General features: G+C 40.5%; 2 protein-coding genes across 8 annotated transcripts in view; one reads left to right on the top strand and one right to left on the bottom strand.

Moving 5' to 3' along the window:
• Positions 1 to 15,062, top strand: part of Hps3 (HPS3 biogenesis of lysosomal organelles complex 2 subunit 1) — a 36,627-nt gene that overhangs the window by 16,784 nt on the left and 4,781 nt on the right. For 4 of the 6 annotated variants that reach the window (XR_003836217.1, XR_003836218.1, XM_021158088.2 and 1 more), the window contains exons 9-16: positions 983 to 1,164; positions 2,770 to 2,950; positions 4,050 to 4,283; positions 5,579 to 5,764; positions 6,092 to 6,280; positions 7,701 to 7,808; positions 12,879 to 13,085; positions 13,909 to 13,999. Coding sequence is in view for 2 of the 6 variants with exons in the window: in XM_021158088.2 (XP_021013747.1) it covers positions 983 to 1,164; positions 2,770 to 2,950; positions 4,050 to 4,283; positions 5,579 to 5,764; positions 6,092 to 6,280; positions 7,701 to 7,808; positions 12,879 to 13,085; positions 13,909 to 13,999 (1,378 nt within the window). In the remaining 4 variants the exon portion in view is untranslated. Of the gene's footprint in view, positions 1 to 982; positions 1,165 to 2,769; positions 2,951 to 4,049; positions 4,284 to 5,578; positions 5,765 to 6,091; positions 6,281 to 7,700; positions 7,809 to 12,878; positions 13,086 to 13,904; positions 14,000 to 15,062 lie in introns of all 6 variants that reach the window. The other 2 variants (XR_003836219.1, XR_003836220.1) reach the window with 1 other exon arrangement.
• Cp (ceruloplasmin) overlaps positions 6,898 to 15,062 on the bottom strand; it is a 52,375-nt gene continuing 44,210 nt past the window's right edge. Inside the window, exons 19-20 of one of the 2 annotated variants that reach the window (XM_029475374.1) lie at positions 11,082 to 11,186; positions 6,898 to 8,078 (exon numbers count right to left, since the gene is read on the bottom strand). In XM_029475374.1, the coding sequence (XP_029331234.1) occupies positions 11,095 to 11,186 (92 nt within the window). In that variant the 3' untranslated portion in view covers positions 6,898 to 8,078; positions 11,082 to 11,094. The remainder of the gene's footprint in view (positions 8,079 to 11,081; positions 11,187 to 15,062) is intronic. The other variant, XM_029475373.1, reaches the window with a different exon arrangement.

The raw sequence follows: 15,062 nt of genomic DNA, 5'->3' as shown, positions 1-15,062 counted from the left end.
AAACTGATTATTTCAAGTGTGTTCAAAAGCCTTATCAAATTGGGAACAAATTATTGAAATTACATTATTAGTATTATAATATCATTTGGAATTTCTTAATGCTTTAAGCTCCTAACACAGTAATGTTTGTAATCATATGTGTATCAAATTGATCTATAGATTGTGGAGAATGAAAACTCTGCTAAGGCTCCATTAATAACCAGGTTAGGGGTTTTGTTGTTGTTGTTGGTTTTTGGGTTTTTTTTTTTTTTTTTTTGCCAACTTGAAAAAACTAGAGTTATTTGGAAAGAGAAACCTTGTTCGAGAAAATACCTGTATCAGATTGGCCTGTAGGCAAGTCTGTAGGATATTTTCTTGATTAATGATTGATGTGGGAGGTCCCAGCTCTCTGGGACAGTACCAGCCCTGTCAGGAGGATCAGGATGATATAAAAGAGCCGACGGAGGGAACCCAGGTTTAATTCTCAGCACCCACACTGTACCTCCTGACTATCCATAGCTACAGTTCTCGTGGGTCTGATGCCCTCTTCTGACCTTCAGGCATTCATGAGGTACACAGACATACTATATGAATGCAAAACATTAAAGAAATTCAGACATAAAATTCATAGACTTATATAGTCTAAGGGAAAAAAAAGAGGAGGATGAGAAGGAAAAGAAAGGAGGCTGAGCAAGTCGAAGCAGCGGTCCCTTCTGGTTTCTGTTCCAGTGTTTGCCTGCAGGTTTCTTCCTTGGCTTCCATTAGTGATGGACTGGGACCTAAAGCCCAGTAAACCTTTAGTCTCCAAGTTGCCTTTGATGGTGGTATTTTATCACAGCAGTAAAAAGCAAACTAAAGTGATATGCAGCTACTTTTTTAATTTTAGTGTTTAATATACCTACATATTAATTTTAATAACAAGGTGTAACAGTTCTTAAGAGTGGGGGTGGGGTGGGGAATGGGCGGTCTTCAGAGACACTAGCCGTTTGTCTTCTTGTTTCAGGTAGACTATAGTAACAGCTACAAGACCGTGAAAACCGAGAGCTGTCTCCACTTGCTCAGTGAGGCTCATCTGCTAGTGAGAGCTGCCCTGATGGATGGCAGTCAGCTGGAGCCTGCAGAGAAATCAGAGCTCCTGGAAGCTTTTAAAGAAAGCTGTGGACACCTTGGAGACTGTTACAGCAGGTTGGTGAGGCCTCGTAAGCGTTGTTACAGAGTTTTGCATGCATATAGCAGGCTTTTTTTTTATCTCTGGGAGTTGGTTCATTTTCTCATTTGTTTCATAAGCATGCTATGTGCCCGGTACATATGTAGGTGTGTGGCAGGCTTAGAGATACAGAATGGATATGACTTACTCAGTGTCTTGAAAATGTCACACTTTGTTAAAGGCGTAATAAACCCACGACCTAACTTTTGGATTTAGAGGGTGATCTTGATTTATGTATTATTTATCTACTTACTTTTCAGGATTATTTTATTTTGTTTTCAGAATGTTAGCGGCACATGCTCAGAGAAAAAGAACTGTGATGGTTTGGGTACTTGTTGTTTGTTAGCTTCAGGGAGGGGTGTAGCTGGAACAGCTGAGATATTAATATTAGTAGTCAGTGCTTTCATGATATCAGAAAGGCATATTAAGGTCAATAGAGTTTTGTATTTCTGAGAACCATTTTTTAAAATTTTGTATTGATTCTTTGTGCATTTCACGTCACACACTCTAATCCCACTCATCGCCCTGTCCCTTCACAACCCCCCCAAAAAGAAACAAAACAAAATAAAACAAAAAAAATCCACAAAAATAACACACAACATCTCTTCATGGAAGCTCTAGTGTATCCCAGTGTGTCACACAGTGTACACTTTTGTCTACACATCTTTACTTGTAAATGTTTATTAGTGTGGTGATGCATGCCTTTAATCCCAGCACTCGGGAGGCAGAGGCAGGTGGATTTCTGAGTTTGAGGCCAGCCTGGTCTACAGAGTGAGTTTCAGGACAGCCGAGGGCTACACAGAGAAACCCTGTCTCAAAAAACAAAAACAAAAACAAAAACAAAAACAAAAAAAATGTTTATTACAGTGAGTAATTGGCATGTGCTACAGTATGAACACTGCATGCTCACTGATCTCCTGTTGTGGCCCTGTGTCAGGAGATCCTGAAGCTTTGGATCTGCTGATCCAGCCCCTTCACAAGGTCCATTAGTTCATAGATGAGGTAGATGTTGGAGCGGCCCAACATCTGTATCTGCCCTGTATCTGGGTCTAGTTGGTAGCTGGGTTGGTCAGCCTGCCAAAGCTCTCCCACACCCTCACAACCAGAGCCAGCACTGTCCTGGCTAGCTCACCCAGTGCTGCAGCAGGTAAGGACCCAGGCCAGCTCTCCTGCCCTCAGGGCCAGCCACACTATGCTGCCCAGGTGAAGAGCGGGGCTGGCTTCTCCTCAGTGCTATAGGTGCTGAGGGCCAGGGACAGCTCTCCAGTTCTGAGAATCATGCTTATAGAAATTTTTCTAGACAGTGTTTCATAGGCTTACTTAACCTGTGTAAGAGATTGTCAATGACTGAGATGAGTGAGATAGACTATAAATGCCATTTTTAGAGCCATATTAAATATTAATGAATGATTGCTTTTCTACCTTTGATATGCTCAGGAAAAATGTTACTGAGAGTGGCTTTATAAAAGTCAAGCTGTGAGGCTTATGCCTTTGAAAAGTGTGATCTGTTTTATTACTTACTGTGTTAAGTAGCTGCCACACAAATGCTCATTTGAAGCCCTTTAACATTTCTCTCTCTCTAGGCTTACCACTGAGCAATCCCATCTCACCTTACCATACTATAAGATGTCTGGTTTGTCTCTGGCTGAAGTCTTGGCCCGTGTGGACTGGACAGAAGAGAGTGAATCACAGAAATATGAGAGAGGACTAGTATTTTATATTAATCATTCTCTTTATGAAAACCTGGATGAAGAATTAAGTGAAGTAAATATAATTTTCTATAGTTATAGCTTCTCTTTTTAACTTTTAGTAGTATTTAGAATTTAAGTTCCAAAATTTTCTTTTTTTTTTCCTGAAAAAATTAGCATGCCCTTTACTTCTTTAATGGTCTTAGAATTATAGCTTGGAAAAGAATTTAGGTGTGACTTTCCCATGTGTCCTTAGTATTCAGCATGGAGGCTGTTGTGGCTGAGGGGCCTGCCCAGGCACAGTGAGATCTATTCTCAAGTGAAGACAGAATGCTGGCCCCTGCCTTCCTCTGCACTATGTTTTTTCCCCACAACTCCATGTGCCCTATTTTCAACGTCCAAACTTTATTTAAGGGCCAATGACCTCTTAAAATATTATTATTATTTTTATTGGATATTTTCTGTATTTACATTTCAAATGTTTCCCCTTTCCTGGCTTCCTACCCGGAAACCCCCTGTCCCATCCTCCCTCCCCCTGCTTCTGAGGGTGCTCCCTCACCCACCCACCAATTTCCCCTCCCTGCCCTGACATTCCCCTACACTGGGGCATCGAGCAGTCACAGGATCAAGGGCCTCTCCTCCCAATGATGCCTGACAAGGCCGTCCTCTGCTACATATACGACTGGAGCCATGGATCCCTCTTGACTACTCTTTGGTTGGTGGTTTAGTCCCTGGGAGCTCTGGGAGGTCTGGTTGGTTGAAGATTATTTTTAGTCCCTTTTGTATTTTAAGCACAGTTGAAAATTGAAATACCATATACTTGGAGATTTCAAGAGAAGTAAATTTTCACCTGGATTATATTATTGAGTATATTTTGAATTAAGTTGTAGTTTTTAAACCATAGGTTTTTAAGTATAATAATATTTTCTCCTATGTGATTAAAATTAAAAATGTTGGTCACAAATGGGTATATCTTTTTCACTGCTTTTATTTTCTTATTGTCTCTCTGCAGACAGATCATGTCAGCTCAGTTTTGGCCTTTCAAATATTTTAGTAATCTCTGTCTTTCTCAATAGCATTATATTATTTATCTAGTGCATTTTTATATCTTCATTCCTTTTTGTCCCCTGTTTCCTATTGGCTAACTGTTTATTTTTTGTTCATACTCATCAAAGGAGTTAGCAGCAAAAGTGGCTCAGATATTCCATGTGGCTGAGCCGAAGCAACTGCCTCATGTTCTCTCTAGCCCTGCTATGAAGAATATTGATCCCTTAACTGCCTTGCATTATTTAAGGAAGCTGGATAGTTGTGGAGTTTCACCCATCTTAGTGACCTTGACCAAGGCTGCAGTGGCCTTGAAAATGGGACATCTTGACATGTACAGAAAAGAGATGAAAAGCCATTCGGAGGTATAGTACAATGCCTGGTGTTAACAAGTCTGCAAAGAGAATTGGAGTAGTTCCTGAGCCATGGGCTTTTTTCTGGCTTCTTTGTACCTCATGGTTTCTTAGTAACAGAAAACAGACAGTGTTAGATGGAACTTTAGATCTGTCAAATGGAAAAAAAAGATTGATAAATATCAGCAGTGGCTACTGAAAGATCTTTCATCATCGATGTACCACATATATTCAGAATATTATGTTTGTTTGCACAGAAGAGTATAAAGCTATGCCCAGAGCCAACAATTAGAGTAGGTGTTCACTAAAGCACAACAGAGGGGTGAGTTTCTTAAGAATAGGAAGGAGGATGTTAACTGTCAGCCACAGGACGTTAATAGGAAAATCACACTGGCACCGAAGGAGGAAAGGCCATTGCTTTTACAAAAGGGATCATTTAGGAATAGAGGCAAAAGATGTTAATCTCTTAGGGCTCGAGGCAAGGGGATCATTTGTGTTTCTATGTCCCAGGCCTTTTCTAAGTTGCTCGCATGTATTATATCACTTAATTCTTGTTGGGTGCTGAGATCAGTGTTACTATTAATGTCGTATACATGAGATAGCTAAAATAACGTGTTTGCGATTGCACAGTCAGTCAGCATTGAGCAGGCAGGGTAACTTTAGAGCCTAGGCCTTGTTCTATTGTTGCCTGCTTGGCCAAATGCTCCTGGTATAACTGTGCTTCCTAAAACAGGGAACACATCATTATACTAGGAGATGGTTTGCCGTGAGAGCAAGTCAGCATCAGGGAATCTGCTTTGAAGAGTAGAATTCTGAAAATCTGAGTTATCTATCTTTTTACAACTTTGGAAAGAACTTAGGATATGTGTATGTGTGTTTATACATATGTATGTATAATTAATCTAAAACTCTTTACAAAAATGGAACATCTCAAAGCTTAGTTCTCTATTAATAATTTATACGAGAAAGATAATATTCTTCTTGGGAATAAGAGTTGGGGGGCTGGCGAGATGGCTCAGCCAGTAAGAGCACTGACTGCTCTTCCAAAGGTCCTGAGTTCAAATCCTAGCAACCACATGGTGGCTCACAACCATCCGTAATGAGATCTGACCCGTACTCTTCAGAGTCAGCTACAGTGTACTTATGTATAATGATAAATAAATTTTAAAAAAGAGTTGGTTTTGTGGCTAAAACTCAGAAATACAGTGTTATTAACTGACCCCTAAGTCATGAAGACACTAGAAAGAGATGAATAATGTAGATGCAATGTACATTTCATTCCAACATTTTTTTTTTTTCATCTGAAGATGAAGCTGGTGTATGGCTTCATTCTGGAACCCCGGCTGTTAATTCAACAGTGGAAAGGACAGATTGTTCCTACTGAACTTGCGATTGACTTGAAGGAAACTCAGCCTGGATTGCTTGTGGCTTCAGTCCTGGGCTTACAGAAGAATGATAAAATTGGAATTGTAGAAACAGATTCTTTCTTTAAGGTTTGTCCAGTTGGAAATGTAATTTTTCTGAGTGATCTGATAGAAAGCAAAGGAGATTAAGGAATTGAACTGAAGTGTCACTCATTACTGAAAAGACAGACTTCTGTATAATGAGTTTATAATGTAAACATACAAAATAAAAGACTTTGCAGAAATTCCATACATGCCACCTAGAGTCTATTTCTTATTAACAGAAAGTGTGTAACTTAGTTCTTGCTGTGGCAGTCAAGCCAAAATTATGAACTGCATGATCGCATGGCGGACTGATAGCTCTACTGTCTGACCAGTCACTGGCTCTGCATTCATGCGGGATGCTTTTCTTTCTAGGTGCTGTGTGGAAAGGATGAAAACACAGTTCCGCAGCTTTTGATAGACTTCTGGGAAGCTCAGCTGGTAGCTTGTCTCCCAAATGTGGTACTTGAGGAACTCTTTTTCAAGCTCATCTCTCAGTATGTTTGGAGATTATCCGAGAGGCAGTGCCCTGATACCGTACCATTGAGAACAGCAGAGGATTTGGTAAGACAGTGAAATACCTTCAATGCATGCATTTTGTGCTGCAGTAATCTGTATTTTGTTTTTCGGAGAGAGGGAGCTAGTGCAGTGCACACGCAGATCCCGATGTCCTATGCAGAGTCTAAAGGTCACGCTCAGGGGTCATTCTTAGGGACTCTGTCCATTTACTCTGAAACAGGGTCTGTCATTGGCATGCAGGATAAGAGCTGGCCAGAGAGGCCTAGGTATCCTCTGTTTTGCCTCCTCAACATTGAGATTACAAACTTGTACCACCACATCTGACATTTTCCAGGTTGTAGGACTCACACTCAGATTTTTATTCCTATGAGGTAAACACATTATCTACTACGGCTATCTTCCTAGTCCCTACCTTATTTTTAATGCTTAGAATGTACCTATGACTGGAGTTACCTGCGACTTATATACTTTCCCATTCTAAAGAGCACCAACTCGGGCTTCCAAGATTGCTTATCCTGTAAAGGACCTTGCTGCCGAGTCTGGTGATCTACCTTTCATCCCTGGAACCCACAGTAGAAGGAGAGAACTGACCTGAAAATTGTTCTCCAACCTCTGCACGTGCACACACAAACATACACAAGTAAATAAATGAAAGCCAGGTGTCATGGCACACGCCTTTAATCTTACCACTCAGAAGGCAGGGGCAGGGGGATCTCTGTGAGTTCCAGGCCAGCCAGGGCTACAGATGAGACCTGACCAACTCAAATTTCACACCCTCAACATAAAGAATACGACCATACTCCTTTATTACCACCCCGCAGTGTCCCAGCATATGAGAGGCTCTCTTCAGAAGGGTCGCCTCGAGCAGTTTTGAAATGGCTGAGGTAAGGGCCTACTGCACTATTCTCTTTCCTGTCAGGGCCTCGCTTAGGCTTCAGGTGTGCTGTAGGCAACTGTGACAGCCTTGGTCACCCTCCCATACTGCTCTGCTTTTCATAGAATCCTGTTGCTATGGCTGCTGTGGGCACTGCGCCGTGAGTGCAAAGGTCACCAGTGTAATTTCTTGGATTAAGGATACTCCATGACAGTCATCATGAGAACTTAAAAGGATATTTTCTCATCCCCCAAAATCATTTCCACTCTTATCTTAGGAGTAATGCTATTCTATTCTATTCTATTCTATTCTATTCTATTCTATTCTATTTATTTATTTATTTTGCTTGAAAGCACTTCTGTAGAATATTTTTAAAATTCAAAATATTAGGAAATATTTATTGCAGATTATTTGATACAAAAGCAACAAGACTACACACTTTTCCAGGGAAATACATCTGCAAAGCTTCCTTCTCCTAGGAGAGTATGCAACTGAATCTACGATGTGACAGAGAATTAATGAATGGATGAAGAGATTATTTGTTTTGCTGTTGCTGTATTTGGCCTGTGATGCATTTCTGTAATGTTTCAGATAAATGCCTGCAGTCATTATGGCTTAGTAAATCCATGGGTTCATGTGTTAACGACCTCTGATTCCTTAGCTGCTAAAAATTACACAGACGACCTTCTGAAACTACAGGTAAATAAAAACGCCTCTCTTACTTTTAAAATATGCACTATATTGCAGTATAGTAAACAATTTCAATGTGTTGTGATAGCACATGTCTTGTTAATTTAGAGTATAGCTTTTTGAGGGGCAAAAATCTATAATTGATCACAGTTAGGAGCTTTGGAATGCTGGCTTCTGGATGGAACTGCTGAGACGAAGCCTCTGAGCGGAGGGACTGGTCTTGCTGCAGGCGAATGAGCTGTACAATTGCCTTCCTGTTTAGAATATACGTGAAAACACCTGTGGGGAAAAAGTGTCCAAATGTATAGGGATCTTTTGTAAGTATGAGCTTTGTTTAATGTGGCTTAGCACAATGTAGACTTCATACCCACTGAACCAATACCATCTGCCTTATGAATAATATGTCAAAGTAGCCAGTATCTGGCCCCAGAAGAGAAGGTTTCAAAAGAATCGAGGGACACAATTATGGTATAGGAATTCTGACTAACTGTTTCTGCATGGGACACGGTAGGCCAGGCTGGGCTAAATGTATCTTTTAATACCATTTGTTGGCCCAAGGGCTGAATATAATTTTCACCTTTCTTTTTCTTTTCTTTTCTTTTCTTTTCTTTTCTTTTCTTTTCTTTTCTTTTCTTTTCTTCTGTTTACTCACTGTAGCAAGCCACATATAGAAATCAATATTTCATATTAGGAATTCTGAGTTAAACGTTACTCTTGAAAAATTCAGGAGTACTGGCCACCTGTGCCCTGTACTGTTCCTGAGGCCTGGTCTGCCAGATGCTGATGGCTCTGTCTGAGCAGTGCACAGCGTGTTCAGTCTGCACCACTCTTATCTCCACAGCTTCTCATCCAGACGCTGAGGTTCTCGAGTCTTATACCATACCATACCCAGAGGCCCTTAGGCATTTTCTTCTCCATGAGCTTTTTACGTTTGGGGTGTATAATTCCTGGTTTAAACTTTAGAAATTGGTCACAATGTGGACTTTATAGAACATAGAGACAGCTGTTGAGTTGGGGATGGGCTGGGGAAGGAAAATCAGGAAGCTAGAGTGTTTAGACTCAGTTTTCAGACTGTGGCCTATATTCTTCTATTAAAATCACCAGAATTGGGTATGGTTGTACATGCTTATAATTCTAGTGCTTGGAAGGCTGAGACAGAAGAATCATGAGTTCAAGTCCAGCCTCAGTAATTTATTAGTTGACTACAACAATATATCACTAAAGGAGATTCTTTCATTGTCTCTTATCTCCAGTACATATAGACACTGCAAGTCCTGAGGTGTTAGCGGCTTGCTTGTTCATTTGATAGCTCAGTCTGAGAAGTACAGTTAATGTGGGAGACAGAATCGGACCTTGTCCTCCCAACACACAGAACAGTGAAGCAAATAAAGTTGTACGTGTAATAGGCTATGAAAATTTTACTGATATAACTTCTAAGCACATTTATAATCACAATCAAATGGTATAATTCAGTGATTATTTAAAATCTCTGTATGTAACAAAAGATGGATTTTTGTTACTTAATCTTTCCAATCAACGTTTTCTTTTGATTGGGAAGTTGAAGCCAATACTTAAAGTTAGTATTGGAAAGGGTTTGTTGATTGCTGTAATTTTGTTGTGTGTGTTTCTGGGGGGATTCTGCTGTGTTCTTTGTCTTATTTCGTGTTCTTGTTAGATGGCTTCACTTGTTTTCTTTATGTGGCCTGTTGGGTTTGCTTATCCTCTAAGTATCTTCAGGTTCTAGTATTCTCAGCGGGGCTGGCTTGGTGGATACATTCCTTTAACCTGTTTATATCATGAAAACTTTTCTTTCTTCAACTATGGCAGAGAGCTTTGCTGGGTAAGGAAGTCTGGTTTGGCGTCTGTGGTCCTTTGGGGTGCATTGCACCAGACTCTGCTGGTGTTCAGCCTCCATCAGCAGTTTTCTGGTGTGTTTGCCTTTGCATGGGACTTGTGCCCTTTCTCTTGCTGCTTTCAGTATCCTCCGTGTTGTGTATATTTAGTGTTTTAACTTATGTTCCATAGGGAACTTCTTTTCTTGTTCTAGTTGGTGTTCTGTGTGTCTATATGGTTGTGGTTTTCCTTATTCTGGGAGTTTTCTATAATTATGTTGAAAATCTGTTCTATGCCATCGATCTTCCCTCTCATCTGTGCCTGTGCTTTGTAGACTTCTCATAATGCCCTCAGTTTTTGCATATTTCTTATATTTTTGGTTGTGAGCCTAGCCTTTAATGGCTGAGCCATCTCTCCAGCCCTTCTGCATATTTCTTTCACCCTTTTCTGGGAATGTTTGCTGGTGAAGATGGAAAATATTCTGGTTAACCTTTTCTAAATTTCCTCTGGATATACTTCTTTTAAGATTACCCACAGGTCACTTAATCTCAGTCATTAAGAAGGATTACCATCAGCACTCCCAAAGGGTCTGTTTAGCTCCTATTTAGAGGTATTGGACATTTAGAATTACCTAAGGATGTTTCCAAACTGTGGCTCCCTTCCCAACCCTGTGGTTTGGTATGTTTGGCTACAGTTACTACAGGGGCATATTTGTATAGTAATTACTATATGTCATTGGTAGGTTAGAGAGCAATATTGATCAGTTAGGGAGACCACCATGACTAGCAAATATTTGCTCTTTTCCCAGATTGTCCTGGTACCTACCCCTTGTACACCACCTCCCCATATCCCTGCCTTTAAAAGTAGAGAACCAGAGAAATCTGCTGAATCAGACCTCAGGCAGAGGGATTTTGGTAGTAAAAAGGAATAAATAGGACATATGTTAAAAGTGAAGAGAATTGATTTTCAGAACTGAAAAAAAAAATGAAGATGTCCAAGAAACCAACCTTAGCAATATTTTACATTATTTGGGCCGTTTTTAGTTCTGTGATACTTTTGTTGAATATTTACTTATTTATTTTAGACAGTGTGTTTTTCTGAAGCCAGGGTGACCCGGAATTCACTGTGTGTCCTGCATTGCCACCAAATCATCTGTTCGTGCTGAGCTTGTAGGGTATGATGCCACCCCTGGCTAGAGTCCCTTATACTGATGGTTACAATTCTTAAAAAAGCTTTCCAGGCAATCCACTTTGTGCTTGTTTGGACTAGTTTCATTTCAGCTGTGGTTGGGTCCCCAGGCTTTTGCCTCTCCTACTATCACATTTAATCAGGGGTCTGGGCCTCCTTCCATATAAGTAGGAGAGTCTTACTTTATTTCATCCTCGCTATTTTACTACCAGGAAATTATCCAGATAAAATATTTAGTTTGGGATAAGAAAATATACCAACCTTATTTTCCTGGCTACTCCTTGGTAGACATTTGGAATAAAATAATGATGCTGATTAATAGTGTATAGAGGATGTTCCAGGTCATCCTGTAACTCTGAGATGATGCTGTAGCAAAAGAAGATACAGGGATTAAGAAATAAATATATCTCTTATAGGAGAAGGGGAAATGGAGAATATTTTGATGGTAGAATAAAAAGTGCTATAGAATGTGAAAGTTAAACATTAGTAAAGTTGCTTAAAAGGAAAATACTATAGTAAATATGTGAACATTGAAGTAATGCCTGTCATTACTCCGTGGGAGGTGGTGTTGCTGCAAAGACTGGGTTCTAACCAATCACCTTAGAAGGAAATTGTGCCTCTATTGATTGAGGGAGCAGTGAGATTAAGACGCGTGGCACAGATTGAGATGCTTGTCACGCAGAGGGAAACGCGGGAAGCTCACTTCTCGATTCTGTCACCTTGGTCTCAGGGAATGAACTTAGTACATAGCCTTCCTCATAGTACAATCACTTCTCAAAAATACATTACATTTTCTCTGTGGTTCTTGTTCTAGTTAGCAGCTTAGGAGAGGAAAGGATGCATTTGGTCTAAACTTCCTGGTCATAGTCTATGGTTTCGAGAGCTCAGAGGAGGAGCTCACGCAGGAACCTGAAGACACAACGGCCTTCTGTGTAGCATTACCTCCAATCAGGGAACTCACTCACTCACAGCCAAGGAAGCACGGCACACACCGTGACTGATGCTGCTTGCTAGTTCACCCTACGCTCATGATTACCTGGCTTTTTTTCTTTTTTTGTAACTTTTTATTGATTCTTTGCGAATTTCACCTCACGCACCCCAATACTCCTCATCTCCCCTGTTCCTTCGTATCTATCCTCTGCCCTTGCAGCCTCCCCCAAAAGAAGATAAAAAAAACAAACAAACAGAAAAAGGACGAGGGCATGGGAGACACCTCATCATGGAAGCTGTAGTGTATGGCGTGTCACACACTATAGCCTTGTGTCTACACATCTTTATTTGCAAATGTTCGTTGTCATTGGTCTGGTTTGAGGCCTCTGGCTTCTGCTGCACTATCAATACTAGAACCTCACCGGGACTCCTCTCAGATGTCCTGTTGTTGCCCTGTGTCCTGGAAATCTTGCAGCTTTGGATCTGCTGGGCTGGTCCCTTCACCAGCTCTAGCAGTTCACAGTAGTAACTGGGTAGTAGCTGAGTTGGTCAGCCAGCTTCCTTATCCAGCCAAGGAACAGTTGCTCAGAGAACTGCTGCTGCGTTCTCCATCAATTAGCAATCAAGACATGCTACAGACTAAACTAATAAGGGCAGTCAATCCACTGAGATGCTTACGTGTTTAAAGTGACAGTTAATGCTAGTGAGGACAGCCTCTCTCTCTCTCTCTCTCTCTCTCTCTCTCTCTCTCTCTCTTTCTCTCTCTCTCTCTTGCCATGCAACCCCCCCCCCATGGTCTTTCAGTGTTATAAATCAGACATTATGGGGCATAAATCTCTGACATGTTGTTTATATCCTTAAGTTAGAGTTCCAATTAATGATGATTGCTTTGTAGTAAACAAAAAAAAAAAGTAGAATTTATAAAGTAGAATTTAGAGTAGAACTGAATTTAAGATTATCTAGTACTTCAGTCCAAGTATTCCAGGGCTATATTCATGTTTTCTAAAATTGCATTCTCTTTCCTTTTTTGGCAAAGTGGGATTTTATTATTTTGAAAGAGAATATGCTCTATGTTGTGTTTTCATTTGGGACGCTTCATTCCATAACCTTTCATCTTTCTCTTCATAGTCCCTCATCTGTAGCCCTTCATTGGACGTAGCTTCCATTATTCCATTTTTGGAGCCACTCTCAGAAGACACTGTTGCAGGCCTCAGTGCTCATGCTCTCTGTCATACACGCTTACAAGAGTATGAACAGTGCATAGACACGTTGCTAGAGAGATGCCCAGAGGCCGTCATTGCGTATGCTAATCAAGAACTGAAGGAAGATCACTGGGTATGTATTTCAGATTGAGCTTCTAGCCTTGCTTAGTGGCGAGAAGATTTGATACTTTGCTTGGCTTATCTGCAGAAGGAGGACTGTTTATGTTAGTCTAGCTTTACAGGGCCGTGCGTCGAAGGAACATGTATGTTTAATGGTAGACATTTCTTTTTTTTTTTTTTTTTAAAGATTTATTTATTTATTATATGTAAGTACACTGTAACTGTCTTCAGACAGACCAGAAGAGGGCGCCAGATCTCGTTAGGGATGGTTGTGAGCCACCATGTGGTTGCTGGAATTTGAACTCAGGAGCAGTCAGTGCTCTTACCCACTGAGCCATCTCTCCAGCCCCAGTGGTAGACATTTTGAGTACTTGTAGATGCTATTAAAATACATGAGGATGATTTATCTCATTTCTAAAGAGGTCTTTTGTTCAGATAAGATCACTGATAACTTAAGGTGTGGGAGTCTGTGTGTGTGGTGGGGAAGATTCCTTCTCTATATTTGGTCTTTAATTTACCAGTTAGACAAATTTCAGCTTTAGCATTTTTCTTTTTCCCCCCCTTCTTGACAACCACGAAAAAAGGAAGGCATATCCACATTTTGTGTTGAAAATAAATAATGTGTACATGTGTACGGCTAGTTGCAGGACTGCCTTTTGTTTTAAGTTTCATCAGGAGCCTAGCTGCTGGTTAAATCCTTGTTATAACAGAGGTGCTTCCTTAAGCAAAGGATATAGTTTTTCTGTGTGCTCTCTTCTGCACAGCCTCCTTACTCTCATTAGAAAGCTGGGGATAAAGTGCATCAAACTAAAATGGATTTATTTTCCATAAGATAGATTCTGTGGTGGAAAAAGCTGCTGCCTGAGCTCTGTCAGAGAGTCAAGAGTGGTGGCGAGAGATACCACCTTCACCTGTCATTGTTAAAAGGTAATGTTTCCTTTTTTGGATGCCTCTGAATTTTGCCTGCGATGTTTAATTGGACAAGTTCTTACATTCTCTAGTGTTGTTTGTTGGCCGCCATGTCAGGTGAGGTACCCAGGGTGCAAGAGTCATCTAGAGTATTGCCCTCAGACTTGATTCTCAGTCAGCATCTCCACTCACAGCGCTGATAGCCTTAGATGTTAACATTTCCAGACTCTTAGCCGATTATTGTAATAGAAACTTACAGTTCCAATATTTAAAAAAGTATGGAAGTTTAGACCACTTTAGGCTTATACTTTACTTAATGTGGGAAATTAAGATTAGTAAAAATAATTGTAAGTATTGAAGAACAGTGAGTTCTTTAAAGATTTAAATCATGAATGTATAGATAACAGTTTTCTGCAGCTTAGTAAATATTTTGGTTTTTATAATTCATAGACTACCATTTATCAATCTTGATGTATGTTTTTCTCTTTCTATCTGATCATGTGTTACTAGATAACACAAGGGGTTGTGGCAAAGGGTAGGGTTACTTTGGGGTCACTTGTTCTTACAGCTGTCCTCTATCTTCACTTATCAGGAATGTTACTACGTAATCAGGAGACTCTTCGTCCTTCATTTTACAGTATGCATGCTGTATGTATGTTAGAGTTCTCTAGAGGAACCGACTGATTGTGTGTGTGTGTGTGTATGTGTGTGTGTATGGAATTTATAAAGATATATATTTAAAAATGGGATATATTAGAATGATTTATAGGCAACGATTGGGCTAGTCCAACAATATCAGTCTCCTGACAGAAAGTCCAGGAATCCAGTAGTCGTTCAGCTCAGGAGGTTGGATGTCCCACTGCAATACCAGTGAAGGAATGGCCTTGCCAGTGAGGCCCCCACTGCAATACCAGTGAAGGGATGGCCTTGCCAGTGAGGCAAGCACACAGAAACTTCTTTGTTCCTCATCCTTTGTACAGGCTGTCGTCAGATCATCCTTTGTACAGGCTGTCAGATCATCCTTTGTACAGGCTGTCAGATCATCCTTTGTACAGGCTGTCAGATCATCCTTTGTACAGGC

The sequence above is a fragment of the Mus caroli genome, chromosome 3, assembly GCF_900094665.2.
Source record: "Mus caroli chromosome 3, CAROLI_EIJ_v1.1, whole genome shotgun sequence".
Classification (NCBI taxonomy): Eukaryota; Metazoa; Chordata; class Mammalia; order Rodentia; family Muridae; genus Mus; species Mus caroli.
This window is presented reverse-complemented; position numbering and strand designations above follow the sequence as displayed.